Source organism: Fusarium phalaenopsidis, assembly GCF_050370095.1.
Source record: "Fusarium phalaenopsidis strain FUZ10S chromosome Unknown contig_32278, whole genome shotgun sequence".
Classification (NCBI taxonomy): Eukaryota; Fungi; Ascomycota; class Sordariomycetes; order Hypocreales; family Nectriaceae; genus Fusarium; species Fusarium phalaenopsidis.
The window spans coordinates 1,937,363-1,952,057 of NW_028145417.1; the positions used below are offsets into that span (position 1 = coordinate 1,937,363).

The 14,695-nt window shown below is 52.9% G+C and overlaps 3 protein-coding genes across 3 annotated transcripts; 1 reads left to right on the forward strand and 2 right to left on the reverse strand.

Moving 5' to 3' along the window:
* Positions 1-1,533: 1,533 nt before the first annotated feature.
* Positions 1,534-2,439, reverse strand: LRP88_01230 (uncharacterized protein; the record flags this gene model as incomplete). The annotated part of the gene is made up of 1 exon (XM_083237922.1): positions 1,534-2,439. The coding sequence occupies one exon, from the start codon at positions 2,437-2,439 to the stop codon at positions 1,534-1,536; it is 906 nt and encodes a 301-aa protein (XP_083106427.1).
* A 2,908-nt stretch (positions 2,440-5,347) lies between these two features.
* On the reverse strand, positions 5,348-8,487 carry LRP88_01231 (ATP-binding protein; the record flags this gene model as incomplete). Its single annotated transcript, XM_083237923.1, has 4 exons — positions 5,348-5,695; positions 5,752-6,062; positions 6,119-7,296; positions 7,349-8,487. The coding sequence occupies 4 exons, from the start codon at positions 8,485-8,487 to the stop codon at positions 5,348-5,350; spliced, it is 2,976 nt and encodes a 991-aa protein (XP_083106428.1).
* A 3,765-nt stretch (positions 8,488-12,252) lies between these two features.
* On the forward strand, positions 12,253-14,652 carry LRP88_01232 (uncharacterized protein; the record flags this gene model as incomplete). The annotated part of the gene is made up of 5 exons (XM_083237924.1): positions 12,253-12,374; positions 12,446-12,641; positions 12,706-12,821; positions 12,872-13,805; positions 13,861-14,652. The coding sequence occupies 5 exons, from the start codon at positions 12,253-12,255 to the stop codon at positions 14,650-14,652; spliced, it is 2,160 nt and encodes a 719-aa protein (XP_083106429.1).
* Between the last annotated feature and the right edge of the window lie 43 nt (positions 14,653-14,695).

Here is a 14,695-nt window from a genome sequence, read left to right on the forward strand (position 1 = left end):
GACGAGAAGAAACTTGCACAGGTTCAAACCCTCCAGGAAGAGTGATGGTGTCTGCTTCTTTGAAGATGGTGTGTTCGTGTATGCCAGTCACTCACTGCATGCAACACAACGATACAACAACAACCCACAAGTTCATCTTGACAATCATCATCAAGCAAAGACCTTCCTCAGATGCAAACACTTTGATGGCCTCCACCGCTCCGGCAATTGCTTGACTCACGATCCCCTCCCCCACACCACCATCGGAGCCCAACATCTCCACCGACCTTCCACAACGAAAAAACAGAAAATTTATGTAGCACGAGACTCTCTCCCGACGCTAGAAGAAGAGAGAATAGACGTGTCACTCAAACAGGCCACACTGTGCGTGGCAAACAGACCGGTGACTGGGTTTATCTGTAGGGTTGATGAAAAAGAGCGCTCTCAGCTTGCGCCACGTGGAGTGTGGTGATCTGCCAGGCACAAGTTGCGCCGATCCAGGAACCGAGTCAGGGCGGAACGAGCTCTGATTGGAAAAAGCTTAACCTGATAAACTCTTTGCTTCAACGCTCGTGGTAAACGGTAAATGGCTTTTTGCCAACGGTTACAAGCTCCCGGCGTCGTTTTAACCAAAGCTTGATCCAAAGTCTCTTTTTTCCAACCACACATCTCGAAGGTTACACTAAACTGATAGCCAGAACTCTCACCAACACAGTCAAAATCTCATGTAACCCATCACAAAGTCACAAATCCCGCACATGTGTTTAATGCAAGACAAGTCCACCATCCCCACCAAACGCATGCACCGGCCCTGAAACAAGTTGAACCTGCATTAGCCCACAGGGTAAAAAACCTTCGTGGACCTACGGCAGCCTATCGCCAACGAGACCTGCCTGTCATTGCTCCGTCATGGCAAAAAATGGAAGGTACATGTAAAAGAAAGAATCGGTGAAAAAAAAGACGCAAGGGCTGAATAATCCTCTGTGTGTGTGTGTGTGTGTGTGTGTGTGTGTGTAATCATGTGCGACGTGACCCAACTCATCTTCCCGTGTTCATGTTTCTCTTGGCGGACATCGTTGGATTAAGGTTCTGAGAACTTGGCCAAGAACTGCCCGTGAACTCAGCAGGATTCGGGATGGATTGTTTCTTACGGGAAATACCTTGGCTCATCCTTCGGCACATGTGCTGACAGCGTCAGAGGATTCGATCCTCTAGAATCCTATCAAACAAGGGTTCATACAACTTCAAGTCAACAAGAATCAAGTAGTTCACGAGTAGAAGGGCACATGAGAATCGAAGCATATATATCATAAGCACTATGAATATATAAGGTAGAAGGTTTTAATAAACAAGATCCCAAATCCAGTATCCAGGTGACCTTTGGGAGCGGCCCAATTGATGACGTCCGCCTCTCTCTAATATCGACTAGTAAAGTCATCCAAAGACACAGTAGCGCAACCGTTAACACCAGGTATTGATGGAAAGACAAGTGTACCCCAGCTCTATGCCAAAAATTGAAACGATTCAAAAACAAGCATCCTCTTGAGGAAGAGCTTACTTAGAATAGTCGACGGTGACGGTGAGGCGGGCCTTGCCGGCGGGGAGGTTGAGGCCAATGCCGTCGAGGTCCTCCATGCCACCGAGGTAGGCGTTCTCACCAGTGCCACCGGGGTAGATGGTGGAGCAGGTGCCGTGGCCGCAGACCTGGAGACCGGGGATGTCGAGGTGCTCGGCGGCGGAGACGAGGCAGGAAGCATCAGCACCGGACCACTGCTTGTTGGACTCGTTGCCAAAGTCGAACTCGAGCCAGGTGGAGGCGAACTGGCCGATGGCGGTGGTGGGGACAGAGCCGACGCCGCAAGCGCAGCCACCCTGGGAGTTTTCGTCAAAGGCGATGACCTGGGAGCCCTTGCCGGCGAGGTTGAAGGTGATGGCCTGGTTGCCCTTCCAGAAGCCATTGATACCACCATCAGGGCCAATCTTGTTGAAGCAGACGCACTGCTGGGTCTTGGAACCGGCGTTCTTGAAGGTGGCGGTGTACTTGTACTTGTCGGCAACGGAAGAATCGACGGCCATGATGTTGCAGCCGTAGTCGTCAGCAGTACCGGTGTTGCCCTTGTAGGCGATCTGCTCAACGGTGGCGCGCTTGGACTTCTTGCCGCCGCAGAACTCCTTGTAGCCAGCACCAGAGTCGGAGCCGGACTCAGCGGCGGAGGAGGTAGCGGGAGCAGCAGCCTCCTTGCTTGAAGCGGGGGCCTCGTAAGCAGCCTGGTTGACCTCGGCGGGGGCGGTAGGGGCAGCCTGGCCGACGACCTGGGTGGCGTACTCGGTGACGGTGACGGGCTTGTTGGCGACGACAAAGTCACGGCGGCCGTGGGCGCGCTGGTGGACGTGACCGCTGGGGTGGGCAGAGACGCCGAGGGCGGCAGCCAGGATAACGACGGAGGAAGAAACCTTCATTTTGATAGTTGTTTTGTTGTTGTTGACTGAAACAGATTCTGCTTTTGTTGATGAAAAACACTGGCTGTCGTATTCCCAGAATACTCCTAGTTGCCTTGGAATGATTGTAAGGTAAGTTGGTTCAAGAGAGTGTTGTCAACGCAAATGTGAGCGCTGTATAAGGAATGACTGGAAGGCAAAGGAGGCCGTGATCCGAAGAACAGTGGATTGAAGGAAGAAGAGAAGAATCAGAACCCGAAAAGGAGGGAGACGGCCATTAATAAGGTGAACAGGGGGCGTGGCCGACTGCCCGTGGACGAGATGAGTTGAGTGGTGTGGGTGGTGTGGGTGGTGTGGGTGGGCGGCGCCATGTCTCTCCTCTCTCGTCCGGCTCTCACCCCATCCCCATCCTTGTCCACGCCCTTGAATCATGGCTCTCTCCGTCTCCCTGTGCTGTGCCTGAACGTCTTCCCAGCTCTTCCGCGGCTTGAGCTGTGGGCCTGCCGGGTCCACGACTAACGCTGGACCGGCGCCAACGCCAACACAGACATGACGGTACAAGCGCCACGCTCCACCGCCGTTCTCAAAGGTTGCTTGAGCCAGGGGCAGGAATGCAACTCTGACCTCCCATCCCTGCCAGGTACCAAGCCTGCCTGATTGGCCTCTGCCCGTAACGGGGGCTCCCTGCCGCCCTGGGCGACGCCGCTGAGAGAGAAACCCACCCCCAAGAGTCAAGGGAACTCGTCCAGAAGCCCACCAGAGACACCAGATCGCCGGCCGCGTCAGCAAATCTGCAAGTCTGCCCTGGAAGCCGAAGACGTCCAGCTGCGGTTCCAGTGGTTGGCTAGACCGGAACAGCATCAACTCACGGCAATCAGCGCACATGTTGTGTGTTTTTTTTCCTTGAATGAGAAATTGGGAGCGACGAATGCGCCTTGCGCACGCCGTATTGTGGACGAATTAATTGCTGGGCTTGATAGTGAAAAGAAAACGGGAAAATGCAAGGGTCCAGAAGAAGAAAGGTACAGAGAAGCAAAGATTGAGAAACACGCCCATTTCCCACTCTTTCTCAGATCATGTCTCTGCCATCTTTAATCATGGGCTCCATCCATCCCATCAAATGCAGCTGCGCGACAGCTTGTCACGGCAGTCAGTTGTTGATTGACCAGAGAATGCGGAGAGAGAATGCCGTGGCTCGATACTCAGCGTCTCCGATATACGTGGAGCCAGCCAACGCAGGCAGCTTGACGCCGTCGAAGCCATCTCAACGTATGCTGTGGACTGTATGAGCGCCAGGCTTGCATCATCAACCGCTGCCCCAGCGGCCGACTTTCTGCTGGTTGTCCATGCTTCCTGCTTCTGATCAGCCACCATCAACGGCAGCCATCCATCCATCGGTGATCTGCAAAACCCCCTCTCCATTCGCTGGCGTGGCGCCGCCCACACTCCGGTTTGTCGCTCGGGTCATTGTCTGTCGTCGGCTTTCCGCCCTGTTTTTCGTTCCTTGGTGTCCCTGACGCGGCCTCCTTTCTTGAAACAATAAACACAGATAATGAGCTACTCTCCTTCAACGGCCATCCAGAAGCTCTGGATGGCTTCGCCCGCCCACGAACCGACCGGGGAGTGGAAATGAGGGAGATGATGGCAGCCACTCACGATCGAGCCAGGGGCCGCTGTGGAGCAGATCAAGATGGCGGTGGGGGTTGGCAGAAATTTCCCTTTTCGGATCGCACCACCACATCACGGTCAAGGGCACGACAACACGGGCCAACATGGGGACCTTTTGGCGTGGCCTGTTGTTGCTTTGTTGACCAACTACAGGGAACCCGGAAAGACCTGAAACAAACAAGACAAAGGGTTCCTTGTATCCTCAGCCTCTTTCAGGTCTCTTCTTGCGCTGTGCTTCACTGCTTCTGAGCCTTGTCCCTCGTCTCCCTTTTCCCCAGTTGCTTCTTTAGGAAACCGTCTAAACAACAACAGGGATCCATTGACAGCTACTCATCAACCTTGACAGAGGGAACCAACCCCCTACTACATAGTATGGATGTTTGTATGCTTAGGACTGTACTGTGTTGTGTTATACGCTACGTCGTATAACCTGCGAAATTATCGCTCAGCTAGCACTTGATCGTAACCAAATGATAAGAGGGGCACTGCCGCTACATACAACCCTTTCATCCTGCCACTCCCCCTCTCTCAGCATTCCTGGCTTCTCATCCTCTTCCACAACTCTTCGTCACCTGTTTCTGCTTCATCTCAAACAACTGCAAACAAAGACAGGCCTCTCAGTCGAGAACAAAGACCATCCTCACCTGACGGGCCTCAGTCTATTTCCAGTACCCTCCACCCATCCTTCAGCCCTTCTCTGATCCTTCCCGGGTACGTCGGGTACGTGCGCACCAGCTTCTCCGCTATGTTGCCTTCCAGGTTGCTATTCCTGGCACGTGCCACGGGTCTCATCCATGCCCGTCCATAATTCATATCACGGCCATGTAATGTAACCTTCAAGGGATCCCGAGCCTGTCCACCAAGGCTGCCATGCAGATAACCTTGGACCCGTCCCTGAGCGAGATTGAGCAATGACAACGCTTAATGCGCTCCCTGACAAGAGAAAGGGGGCATGATATCCACTGCCGCATCAGTCCTCGATCAGAAAGGAGAATATGTGTATTTTCGCTGCATTATTGACTGTCGACTATCTGGATGTATCTGCAATTCAGCCAACTTCAACCCGCTGATCATCGCTCATACCATCCAGCCGTCTCTGCAACTTCATTCTGCGGCCGTGGATCCTTTGCGAGCACTCGCCGTTTTCATGTTCCAACCCCTCTATGCCTTAAATCATTCAGCCCAGTCTCGCCATGCCCAAACTACTTCCAGCCACCAGCTAGTTGTCTTACTCAACTTCTCAGCCTTTCCCGGACACGATCTAGAAGTAGCTCCTCATGGCGTCTTCGTAGCCAGTGCCGCCTCTGAGATCCCGCCCAAAATTGGCATGCACGTTAAGCACTTGCTTGATGTGACGCATGCTCAGTGCCTCACCCTTGTTAACGGCAAGATCCTGAGCTGAGCTTATCACATTCTTGATCTCTCGTCCGTTCAACTCTTGCTTCGAGAGATACGTCCAGTCATCCTCCTTCAGCGGCTCTACCTTGAGCTTGCCCAGAGCACGCACCCTGTCGAGGAACATCTGGAAGATGGTTCGCTTCGCCTTGGCATCGAGGGCATCGTATCGGAGGGCAATGTGGATCCGCGACTGGAACGCTTCATCAAAAGTCTGCAGACCTGTCAGCCTATACAAATCATGGGGTCTGACTCGCTTCCGAGACATACCTCAACGCGGTTGGTGGTGAGGAACAGAATTCCCTGGAAATACTCCAGTTGCCGGAGAAAGATGCTCACGAGGGCGTTCCGTTGAATGTCATGCATGTTGCGTTTCTCCAGGAAGACGTCCGCTTCATCAAGGAGAAGAATGGCACCCCAGGCATGGCAAGTATCCAAGATTTTCTGCAACTCTGCCTCGAGGTATCGAGAATCTGTCCCAAGCTCTCCCGCCGAGGCCATATATAGAGGGCACTTGAGCAACTCGCTGATGCCCTCGGCGGTAAGTGTCTTGCCTGTTCCTGGGGGTCCATGCAGGACCGCTATCGCCATGTGTTAGTCACCGTCGCCTGTGGCACATCCCAAGGGCTTTACTTACTGACAAGGCCCTTTCCTTTGCCCTGGATCACATCGTCAATCGTGTTTGCTGCGTGGTACTTGCGTGATTTAACAAGAGCTTTGATCAAGTCCTTGGTTTCAGGCTCAAGAACGAGCGAATCCCAGGCCTTGTCGTTCCACTTGATCTCGCCGATGCCAGAAACGCTCAGCTCCAGCCAATGCTTCTCCGAAAAGGAGAACCCAAGGAACACGGGCGACGCGATGAGATATTCCTCGTCGGTAAACTCAAACGTCTCTGCCCCTTCGGAACCCTCCCCATCTCCGCTCTTGGGGGGTATTTTGTCGAGTTCTTCTTGGTCTGGTTCGCTCCCGAGGAGATCCTTCGGTATTCTCGCTCTCTGTACTTCACCATTGCCATCCTTGAACAGCTTGGTGACATACTTGACCTTTTCTACCCCGTCTGAGTCCGAGTCTTGACAGTCACAGCAGCTCTCTGAATCCGAGTCTGAACTATCCGAGAGAATGTCGGGGTCCTTTGGTTTGACCGACGACACACTATAATTGGGGTTGATCCTTCGAAAGGTGGACGGGTCAATCATGACGCGGCTTAGCTGGATGTTGAACTTGATGATGACATTCTTCTTGCGCTTCATGAAAGCGATGCCCTGATAGCTCTTGTAGTGGACGCCGCTGAGCTTCACAAACTTCTTGCCTCGTTCGATCAAATCGGCGCGGAGCTTGCTCTCGTTCTGGTGGTACTGAAGGGGGTAGCAGGGCAGGCTGGTGATCCTGCGAGCGCCTTGGAACTCGTCCACATCCACTGCCATGTTGCCATACCCGAACCGCTTCCCGTCAAACTCCACGTACTTGCCATCAATGCCGTAGTACCGGCCCTTGACGATTGATGATTGAGGAGTCGCCATATCTACTCTGAATACTCGGGGCTCGCTGGTGCATCCGTAAGTTGTGGTATAAGCCAGCGTGTTCGGTTTCCAGAGAGCCCACAGCAGGTCGAACGTGATGAGTCCACTCTCCAGCATGGGGTATAGACTCTCTTTCGTGGTTTCGTAGTCTTTGTCGATGTACTTGATCATCACCTTGAGATGCTTTCTCTTGTCGTCGAGCCGCACCTGGTTCTTCTTTCTCGCCTTCTTGGTCTCCCCAGCTGGCTTGGCTTGCTTGAGCGCCCTGAGGTGGCCTCGGAGATCCTCCAGGTACCTGAGTTTGGGATTAGCATGGTGAGAGAAGAACAATACTGGGAGAAGCTCACAGGAATAGTAGGTGAGGGTTCAGCTTGGGAACCTCATCAACCAGACTAACCCCGTCGGTGTTTCCGATGACATCCTGTAAGCATTCGCGGAGGAGCTTACTCTTGATATCAACGTACGTGGTACGGTACTTGCCTTCCCAATCAAAGGTTCGGCGGACATGAAAGATGAAGTCCTCGTACTGCGATTCGTTGTCGACATCGGCCGTGTCTTGCAGTTTGAAGTTGTGAATCTTGCTATCCCAAACCTGATCAACACGCTTGAAGGCTGGACGCTTGCTTTTCTTCTTGGACTCGGCAGCTTGGTCTGATTCATCGCTGGAGTCCCCCCCTAGAAGGCCGCCAAGTCCCTTGAGATGCTCCTTCGGTGAGCTTCCGGAGGTTTTGTATGCCACGCGACTCTCCCTCAAGCCATAGCGGCTCCGTTGCCCAGCAGGCTGTGAAACAGATGTATTCGTTTGAGGAAAGATTGCACTGTGAGGGTACTGACACGGAAGGGGGTATCCAGGGGTGCTGTAAGCAGGTACAGGAGCCTGGCTGGAAAGCTGCTGCTGTAGTTGGGATACCTGAAGCTGGAGAGCCTTGAATTGGCTCTTGAGGCCTGGTTTCTTCGATACCGAGGCATTGTCTTGATCGCTATCCTCGTCGCTGTCTGAGGGGTCTGACGAGTCGGCGTCACAATCAGAAAGGTCGTCTTTGGCCTTTTTCTTCTTCTTTTGCTTGCTTGACTTCTTGCTCGATTCTTTGGAAAACTTTTTCTTGCTGGAGGATCGTTTCTTCCCGGACCCGTTCTTTTTGCTTTGACCCTTGTCTTTGTCCTTCTTACTGCCAACAGGCTTCTTGCAAGACTTGTCAGCGGCCTGGGTGGCGTTGGCATCGTCATCTGAATCAGGCTCGGTATCGGCCTCGGAACCGTCGGAAGTGTCTTGTTCTTCTTCGTTCGAAACAGATTTGGCACTGCCCGAGGTTGTCTTCTTCTTTCGTTGATGTTGCTTAGAGGTTGAAGTGCTCTTGGTAGATCGCTCAGCCGACTTTGGGGACGCCACTTCAGCAGTTTGTTGATCTCCTTGAGTTGTGTTTTGCACAGTTGACTCCTTCTGGGCAGTCCCTTCAGAGACAATCGTCACTTCGGTCTCCTCCATCGTGAGAGTGGTGAGCAATGGTTTGCTCTCGGCGTGTCAGAGAAGTGACAGCTGACTGCCGGATGAGAAGGTGTTAACCACAGGGAATTGCGCGAGGCGAGTGTAGCTCGTTGTGTGTTGATAGCTGTCACTGAATCACAAGGCCACCAGGCAGGGAGTGTAGGAGGGTCCTGTCGGCTCAAATTGCACAGCTACAGTAGCTTGTATCAGTCCACCCTAAAGATTATTTGAGCCTCAGCTGTTTTGGCCTGTGTTAATCAAGCTATTCTTCCAGAAACCCGAGATAGCCACGAACCTAGTGTGGAATGTGTCCAACTAAGTAAGACACGAGGCGTTGCGCAGAAGGATGCACGGCACTGATGTGCGCCGGCAACTGATCAAAATATGGGTTTTCTTGTTTTTCCAAAGAAGGGCAGCACGAAAAGAGGCTGTAACTGGTCTTGACGGCCAGAACGATGAGTTCTGCTTTGATAAGTCCTGAGATTAGGAGCTACTCAATGGTGCACCTGTCCGTGGGGGAAATAAGAGGAGGCCAAATTCCGTACAACTGGGCTTGAATGATTTTAAGACTGGGGTGATGAAGATGGACAAGAGGAGTCAAGATGAGAACACCAGAGAAGACCTGGAAGAGTTTGCAAAAGGAAAAAAAGAGGCAGCAAACACCTCAAGGCAGTGGCTGCCCGCGTTGCAGCCGGCAGATGGCATCAGCGATGAAGAAAAGGCAAACCGACAAGATGGAGGCGGGAGCCACTCAAGACGTTGGGACGGCACGACACAGGTAGAGCAGCCAGCCAGCCACCAAGCAAACCGGCGTTTGCATGAGCGGATGATGGCCGAGTGATTGGGCCAGACATGCTTGATGATATGGAACCTATGTTGCACAGCATCCAATCCAATCGTCCATCCGTTGATCCCAGGCAGGCTGCATCTGGAATAAGGTCAGTTTGCTTGGTGTGGAGAGACAAGTGAGATATCACATTGAGGGACTGGCGAATGGCAGAAGAGGCATGGCGATGATCATGATGATGCCTAGAAAGGATGCCTATCGTGGGGCTCTGCTGAGTATTGTTAAGTGAGGCCGGTGGTGAAAGAAGACGGGACGGTACAGTTGATCGCCGAGTGGTTCCTTCCATGATGGACCCTTCTGTTGGTGGATGGATTCATCCCGTCCAGTTCCATTTCCTTAGTGGCCCCTCTCCATGTTTGCCGGGCGGGAAGGAGGCGCCAAAATGCAGCGGGTCCGGGGGACCAAGTGACCTACAACTCCATCAGGTTTGGAAGACCAGTAGAACCATCGGGATAAAGATTGGATGTCTTGCATCAACGGCTCTAGTCATGGGCCAACTATTCGCACGGACGACTCGCCATTGCTTACTCCTGTCGTGTCTCTACGATCTCTCCATCATCTATAAATTCACAAGGCAGAACTTGTCAGAACATGTGAGGCGTCTGGCCCATGCAACGCACCTCAACCCCATATTCTCCTCCTCCTCCAAGACGGGATGGATGGACTCCTCAAAGGTTGGCGGCACGAGACGTCCACAGGTCCACAGTGTCCAACACATCAAGCATCAACCGCCTCATTCCTCTGCTCAACCAATCACGCCCCTCATCAAAGGTCCGTCTTGAGCTTTCCGGCCCATCATCAACCGCACTTCTGCCTGCAGTCAGGGTGGTGCATCTCACAAGGCCCCACGCTGGGCTCTTTGGCAAACGGTTGAGGCTCTGACCCTAGCCAAAACAAAGAAAACCTGCCCATACGGCTACCCGCCATGATGGGTGCGACCGGATGGCAAGAGACGTGGCCTCCGTTCGCTGACCCCGTTCGTATTCGTGCGATGGATGTCGGAATGCAATATGGAGACACCAGAGCGACGCCGGTGAGCAAGACCACGTACTGCGACAACTCGTCATGCTGTGTTTGTGTTTGTCCAAGCCGCCGTCTTGTTGCTGCACCCTAGCCCACGAATCGACAGGCTGCACAAGAATTTGCCAAGGGCGAGACCACTCATTTGCCAGGTGATGTGTTGGCGCTACATGGATGGGATGCCGGCGGGCAGCAGCCGGACAAACACCAACCGGTGTCACAAATCCCGTGCAGATGCGGCATCCCATCCGTTTGACGGTTTGTATGGTAAGTTTTGCTTCTGCCGGCGTAGTCAGTCAAACGGGACTAAAGACGCATAGAAGGCCTGGGCGCTCCGAACATGTTCGCGCTTAAGGTGACTTGCACTGCTTGATGATTCCCCAGAATTCAGAACATACCATGGAATTGGCGCCGATGTCGGTGGTTCGTGAAAAGGGTGCCCACAACTTGGAAGGATCCATGTAGTTAAGATAAGCTACACAAACATTTGCCGGATAGTAGATCTTACAACCTGGATGAAAACGATACGCTTCAAACAGTCCAAGAGCTTACAGGGTAGCCATCTAATCCAACGAAAGCGAGCAGTATGGGTGCATTCCAGCTAAAGATATTTAGGCATGGGTTCGAGAGACTCACTACTGACGTGAGTATTGCAATTGCATCGACATAGTTATTAAAGTTGAGGGAAACCTTAATAATATTCCGCTGGGCTCATCATGAGTTGGATCTTGGTGTCTTGATGACGAAGGCGCACTAACGCATCGGATTTGTTATGGGTGGATGGCTGGCCAACAGGGAACCAACAGACCGGGATACACGCTCCTCCACGCTCGCTTGTCAGAGGTTTAGCGAGTATAGATGCATGGAGACGGCATTCAGATCCAGTCATTGGATCGTGGATTTTCCAATCTCCAAGATTCTGGAGGAGATGCGTATGCAAAACAAGAAAAAAACTGGTCGAGACCGGGCATAGCCCTCGCTTGCAGGGTAGCAATAACATGCACCCTGGATGATCTTGGGATGGGATGGATGTTAGAGGTCTTGCTCATTGTTGCACGTATCAAGCTCGGTGGCCAGGGCCTAGGCCAGACAATAAATAATTCGCGGGAGGGCTCGTTTCAGTATCATGATATTCATTAACATGAACTGATTAAATTGCATGGTTACGAGCTTGAGAACTAGGTCTGAGACCATTTTCCACCGCACCCCGCGCTGCTGCAAGCGACGCAAACTGCAGCTCATGATAGCAAAAGCACAGACCAACAGGTGGCTGGGGTTGAGCCAATCACCAGCCTTGGCGACGTCATCGCCAGCTCGTTAGTCGACCGAGGTAGCTCCTTCCTGTCAACTTGGTTCAGTTGATTCAGGTGGAAAGAACCTTGCTACTTTGAAGGAAGGCGCGGGAGGGGAAGGACTGGGAACCTAAATCGCTTGGACACGGACCTGCCGAGCTGAAGCTTCTTTTTTTCAGCTGTCGTCCTCCTCATGGCGGCCCAATCTTGACCTCATCATCCTCGTCGTCACCGTCCAGAGGGGCATTGCGATTGACTCTTGCACGCTGCAGCCAGCCGTCAATCGCCATACAAAGATCTATCTGAGACACCATCGGCCCGGTATCATTGCCTCTGACAACGTCTGAGCCATTGTCTCTGGACCTGGATCTTGACCGTGGCCCCGGACTCGACTTGATCTCTTTGCGGCACGCCATCATCGCCTGACTTGGGCGTAACGCGGCAGCTTGCGAGTCCACACTAAACACCAACCCCACTGCACGCAGCCTCCCGTCGCGAGCTCGTACCATACTTTATTGTCTTCACTCGCCGTTCGAGTGCTGTGGAATTGAGCAAGACGAACGACGCGCTTGAAGCACCATCGAAGTCGCGAGCTAGCCATACATCATGCCTGGCAACTGGAGGCGATTCAAGGGCTTCTTTTCCCTGAACGGCACCAACGGCACCAACGGCACCAACGGCGCCAATAGCCGTCATGCCTGGCTTCACGAGGAGGAGCGAGCGCGCACGTTTCTTCCCATCCACTTCTGCCCAAGGCCATTGAGCTAACACAATGATTACCAGTCCTTCCTCATCACAGGAACCAGAACATCGAGTCTGCCATTCCGCCCCGAGAGGTCACAAAGGTCTGCCTCCGATTGCGACACCTGATTCGCGAATGCATTCCGTGCGAGCTTGAAGAGAGCCAAATTACTCGTTCCCACAGCACCATCATCACCAACAAGGTCATCCAAGCCGCAAGGGAAGCAGGCGGCGAGCGATACGGATCATGTGTGGTATGTTGGATAGCCATCTGCCGGCCCTGGATTCTTAACTGACGTCTTTCGCTTCTGCCATTAGGTCTACGCTCTGCTGGTCAACATGCGATGGTTCCAGCGGGAGGCGATTGTCGAGCTATGGGATGCTAGCCTCCATGATCTTCGTGCCGTTGCTTGTACTGTCATCGCCAAGCAGATGTATGCTCGCCGTCCTCTTTCACCCATCAGATACTGACCATGGCCTCCAGAATTGAGAACGAGGACGATACTGAGTACCTCCTGCATCATGTTCTGCTTCGACGGTATTCTTTCCTCATCGACCAAGAAGCCACTGCCCCGACCAACGTCATTGAGAAGGCAGTCGACTTGCATGCCGTCCGGGTCATTGGCTCATCTGGCTATCAGAAGTGCATCGCCTATCTTTGGCGCGGCTGGTTGGTTCAGGACGAGAATGATCCGTCCAAGTTTGTCGACTACAAGGACAAAGACAACACCAATTTCATCGTGCACATGGATCCTGATCGCATGCGAGCGCCGCGCTACCAGAATGCCGCCCAGCTACTGTTTTCCATCATCTACCTTGGACTCTACACGATCGCCATCAACTCGATCAACGCGACAGGCGTACTGGATGCAGCCGAAATAGTGCTCTATATCTTTACCTTTGCCTACGTTGCTGACGAGCTTGTCAAATACTACAAGGCGGGCTACCATATCCTGGGTTTCTGGAATGTCTTCAACTTCATCTTGTATACCTTCCTGACCGTGTCTCTTGTCTTCCGCATCATCGGGCTATCGTATTGGAGTGACGACAAACACCATGCGGAGTACAACCGACTGAGCTACTATCTGTTGGCATTTGTTGCGCCTATGTTCTGGGGCCGTCTTCTGCTTTACTGCGACAGTTTCCGCTTCTTTGGCGCCATGCTGGTCGTTCTCAAGGTCATGATGAAAGAATCAGTCATCTTTTTTGCTCTGCTCATCATCATTATCATTGGCTTCCTTCAGGCCTTTATCGGTCTAGATGTTGCTGAAGACAATGTTGCAGGCGACTCGTGGTTCATTATTGAGGCTATGCTCAAGGCCATCATGCAGAGCCCCGAATTCGATGGATTCGAGAATTTTGGACACCCATATTCGTTTGGGTTGGTTCTCTACTACTGCTTTACCTTTATTGTCATGGTGAGTTGATATATTGACCTGGCGTGTCGCGTGCAAAGCTGACTTGGAATTCTAGATTATTCTCCTCAATATCCTCATTGCCCTTTACAACTCGGCCTATGAGGACATCTACGAGAACGCTGACGATGAGTACCTGGCCCTATTTGCTCAGAAGACGATGCAGTTTGTGCGAGCCCCCGACGAGAACGTTTACATTGCGCCTTTCAACCTGGTTGAAATCATTGTCTCTGGCCTGTTCGAATGGTGGATGCCCAAGGCGACGTACGAGTTCATCAACGACTGTGTCATGGCCGTTCTCTACTCTCCTCTCCTGTTCGTGGCCGCATGGTTCGAGACACGCACGGCGCATACCATCCGCCACAACCGAGCACGAGGCGAGGAGGACGATGACCAGGTGCATGAGTGGGAGCAGTTCCACGAGGAGATGGACTTTGAGGCAGAGGGCTGGACGAAGACCTGCGATGCGGCCAAGCCAAACGTGGAGGAGGAGCCCGCCGTCATCGAAGTGCGCAAACTGCGGGCTGAAGTTGATGAGCTTAAGCAGATGCTCTCGAATCTTGGCAGTGCCATCAAGGGGAAAGAAGATCAGCCGGTCGAAGAAGTGAAGAGTGGAAAGGCGCCAGAGACAGAGGGCGACGAAACTCTGGAGACTTCGGAGGTTCCTGAAACCTCTGATGTGGCCGAACATCCTGATGAGCCTGAACAAGGTGATGCGGCAGAGGCCCAAGACGCCCCTGAGACGTCGGCGGCATCTGGTGACAACAAGGGTGGGAAGAAGAATAAGAAGAAGAACAAGAAGAAGGGCCCTGGAGGAGCAGGACCCAGCTCTGGTGGACCTAGTTCCTAGGGGAGGAGGCCACGGAAGGGTTGATGAATTGATGAAGGGCAAA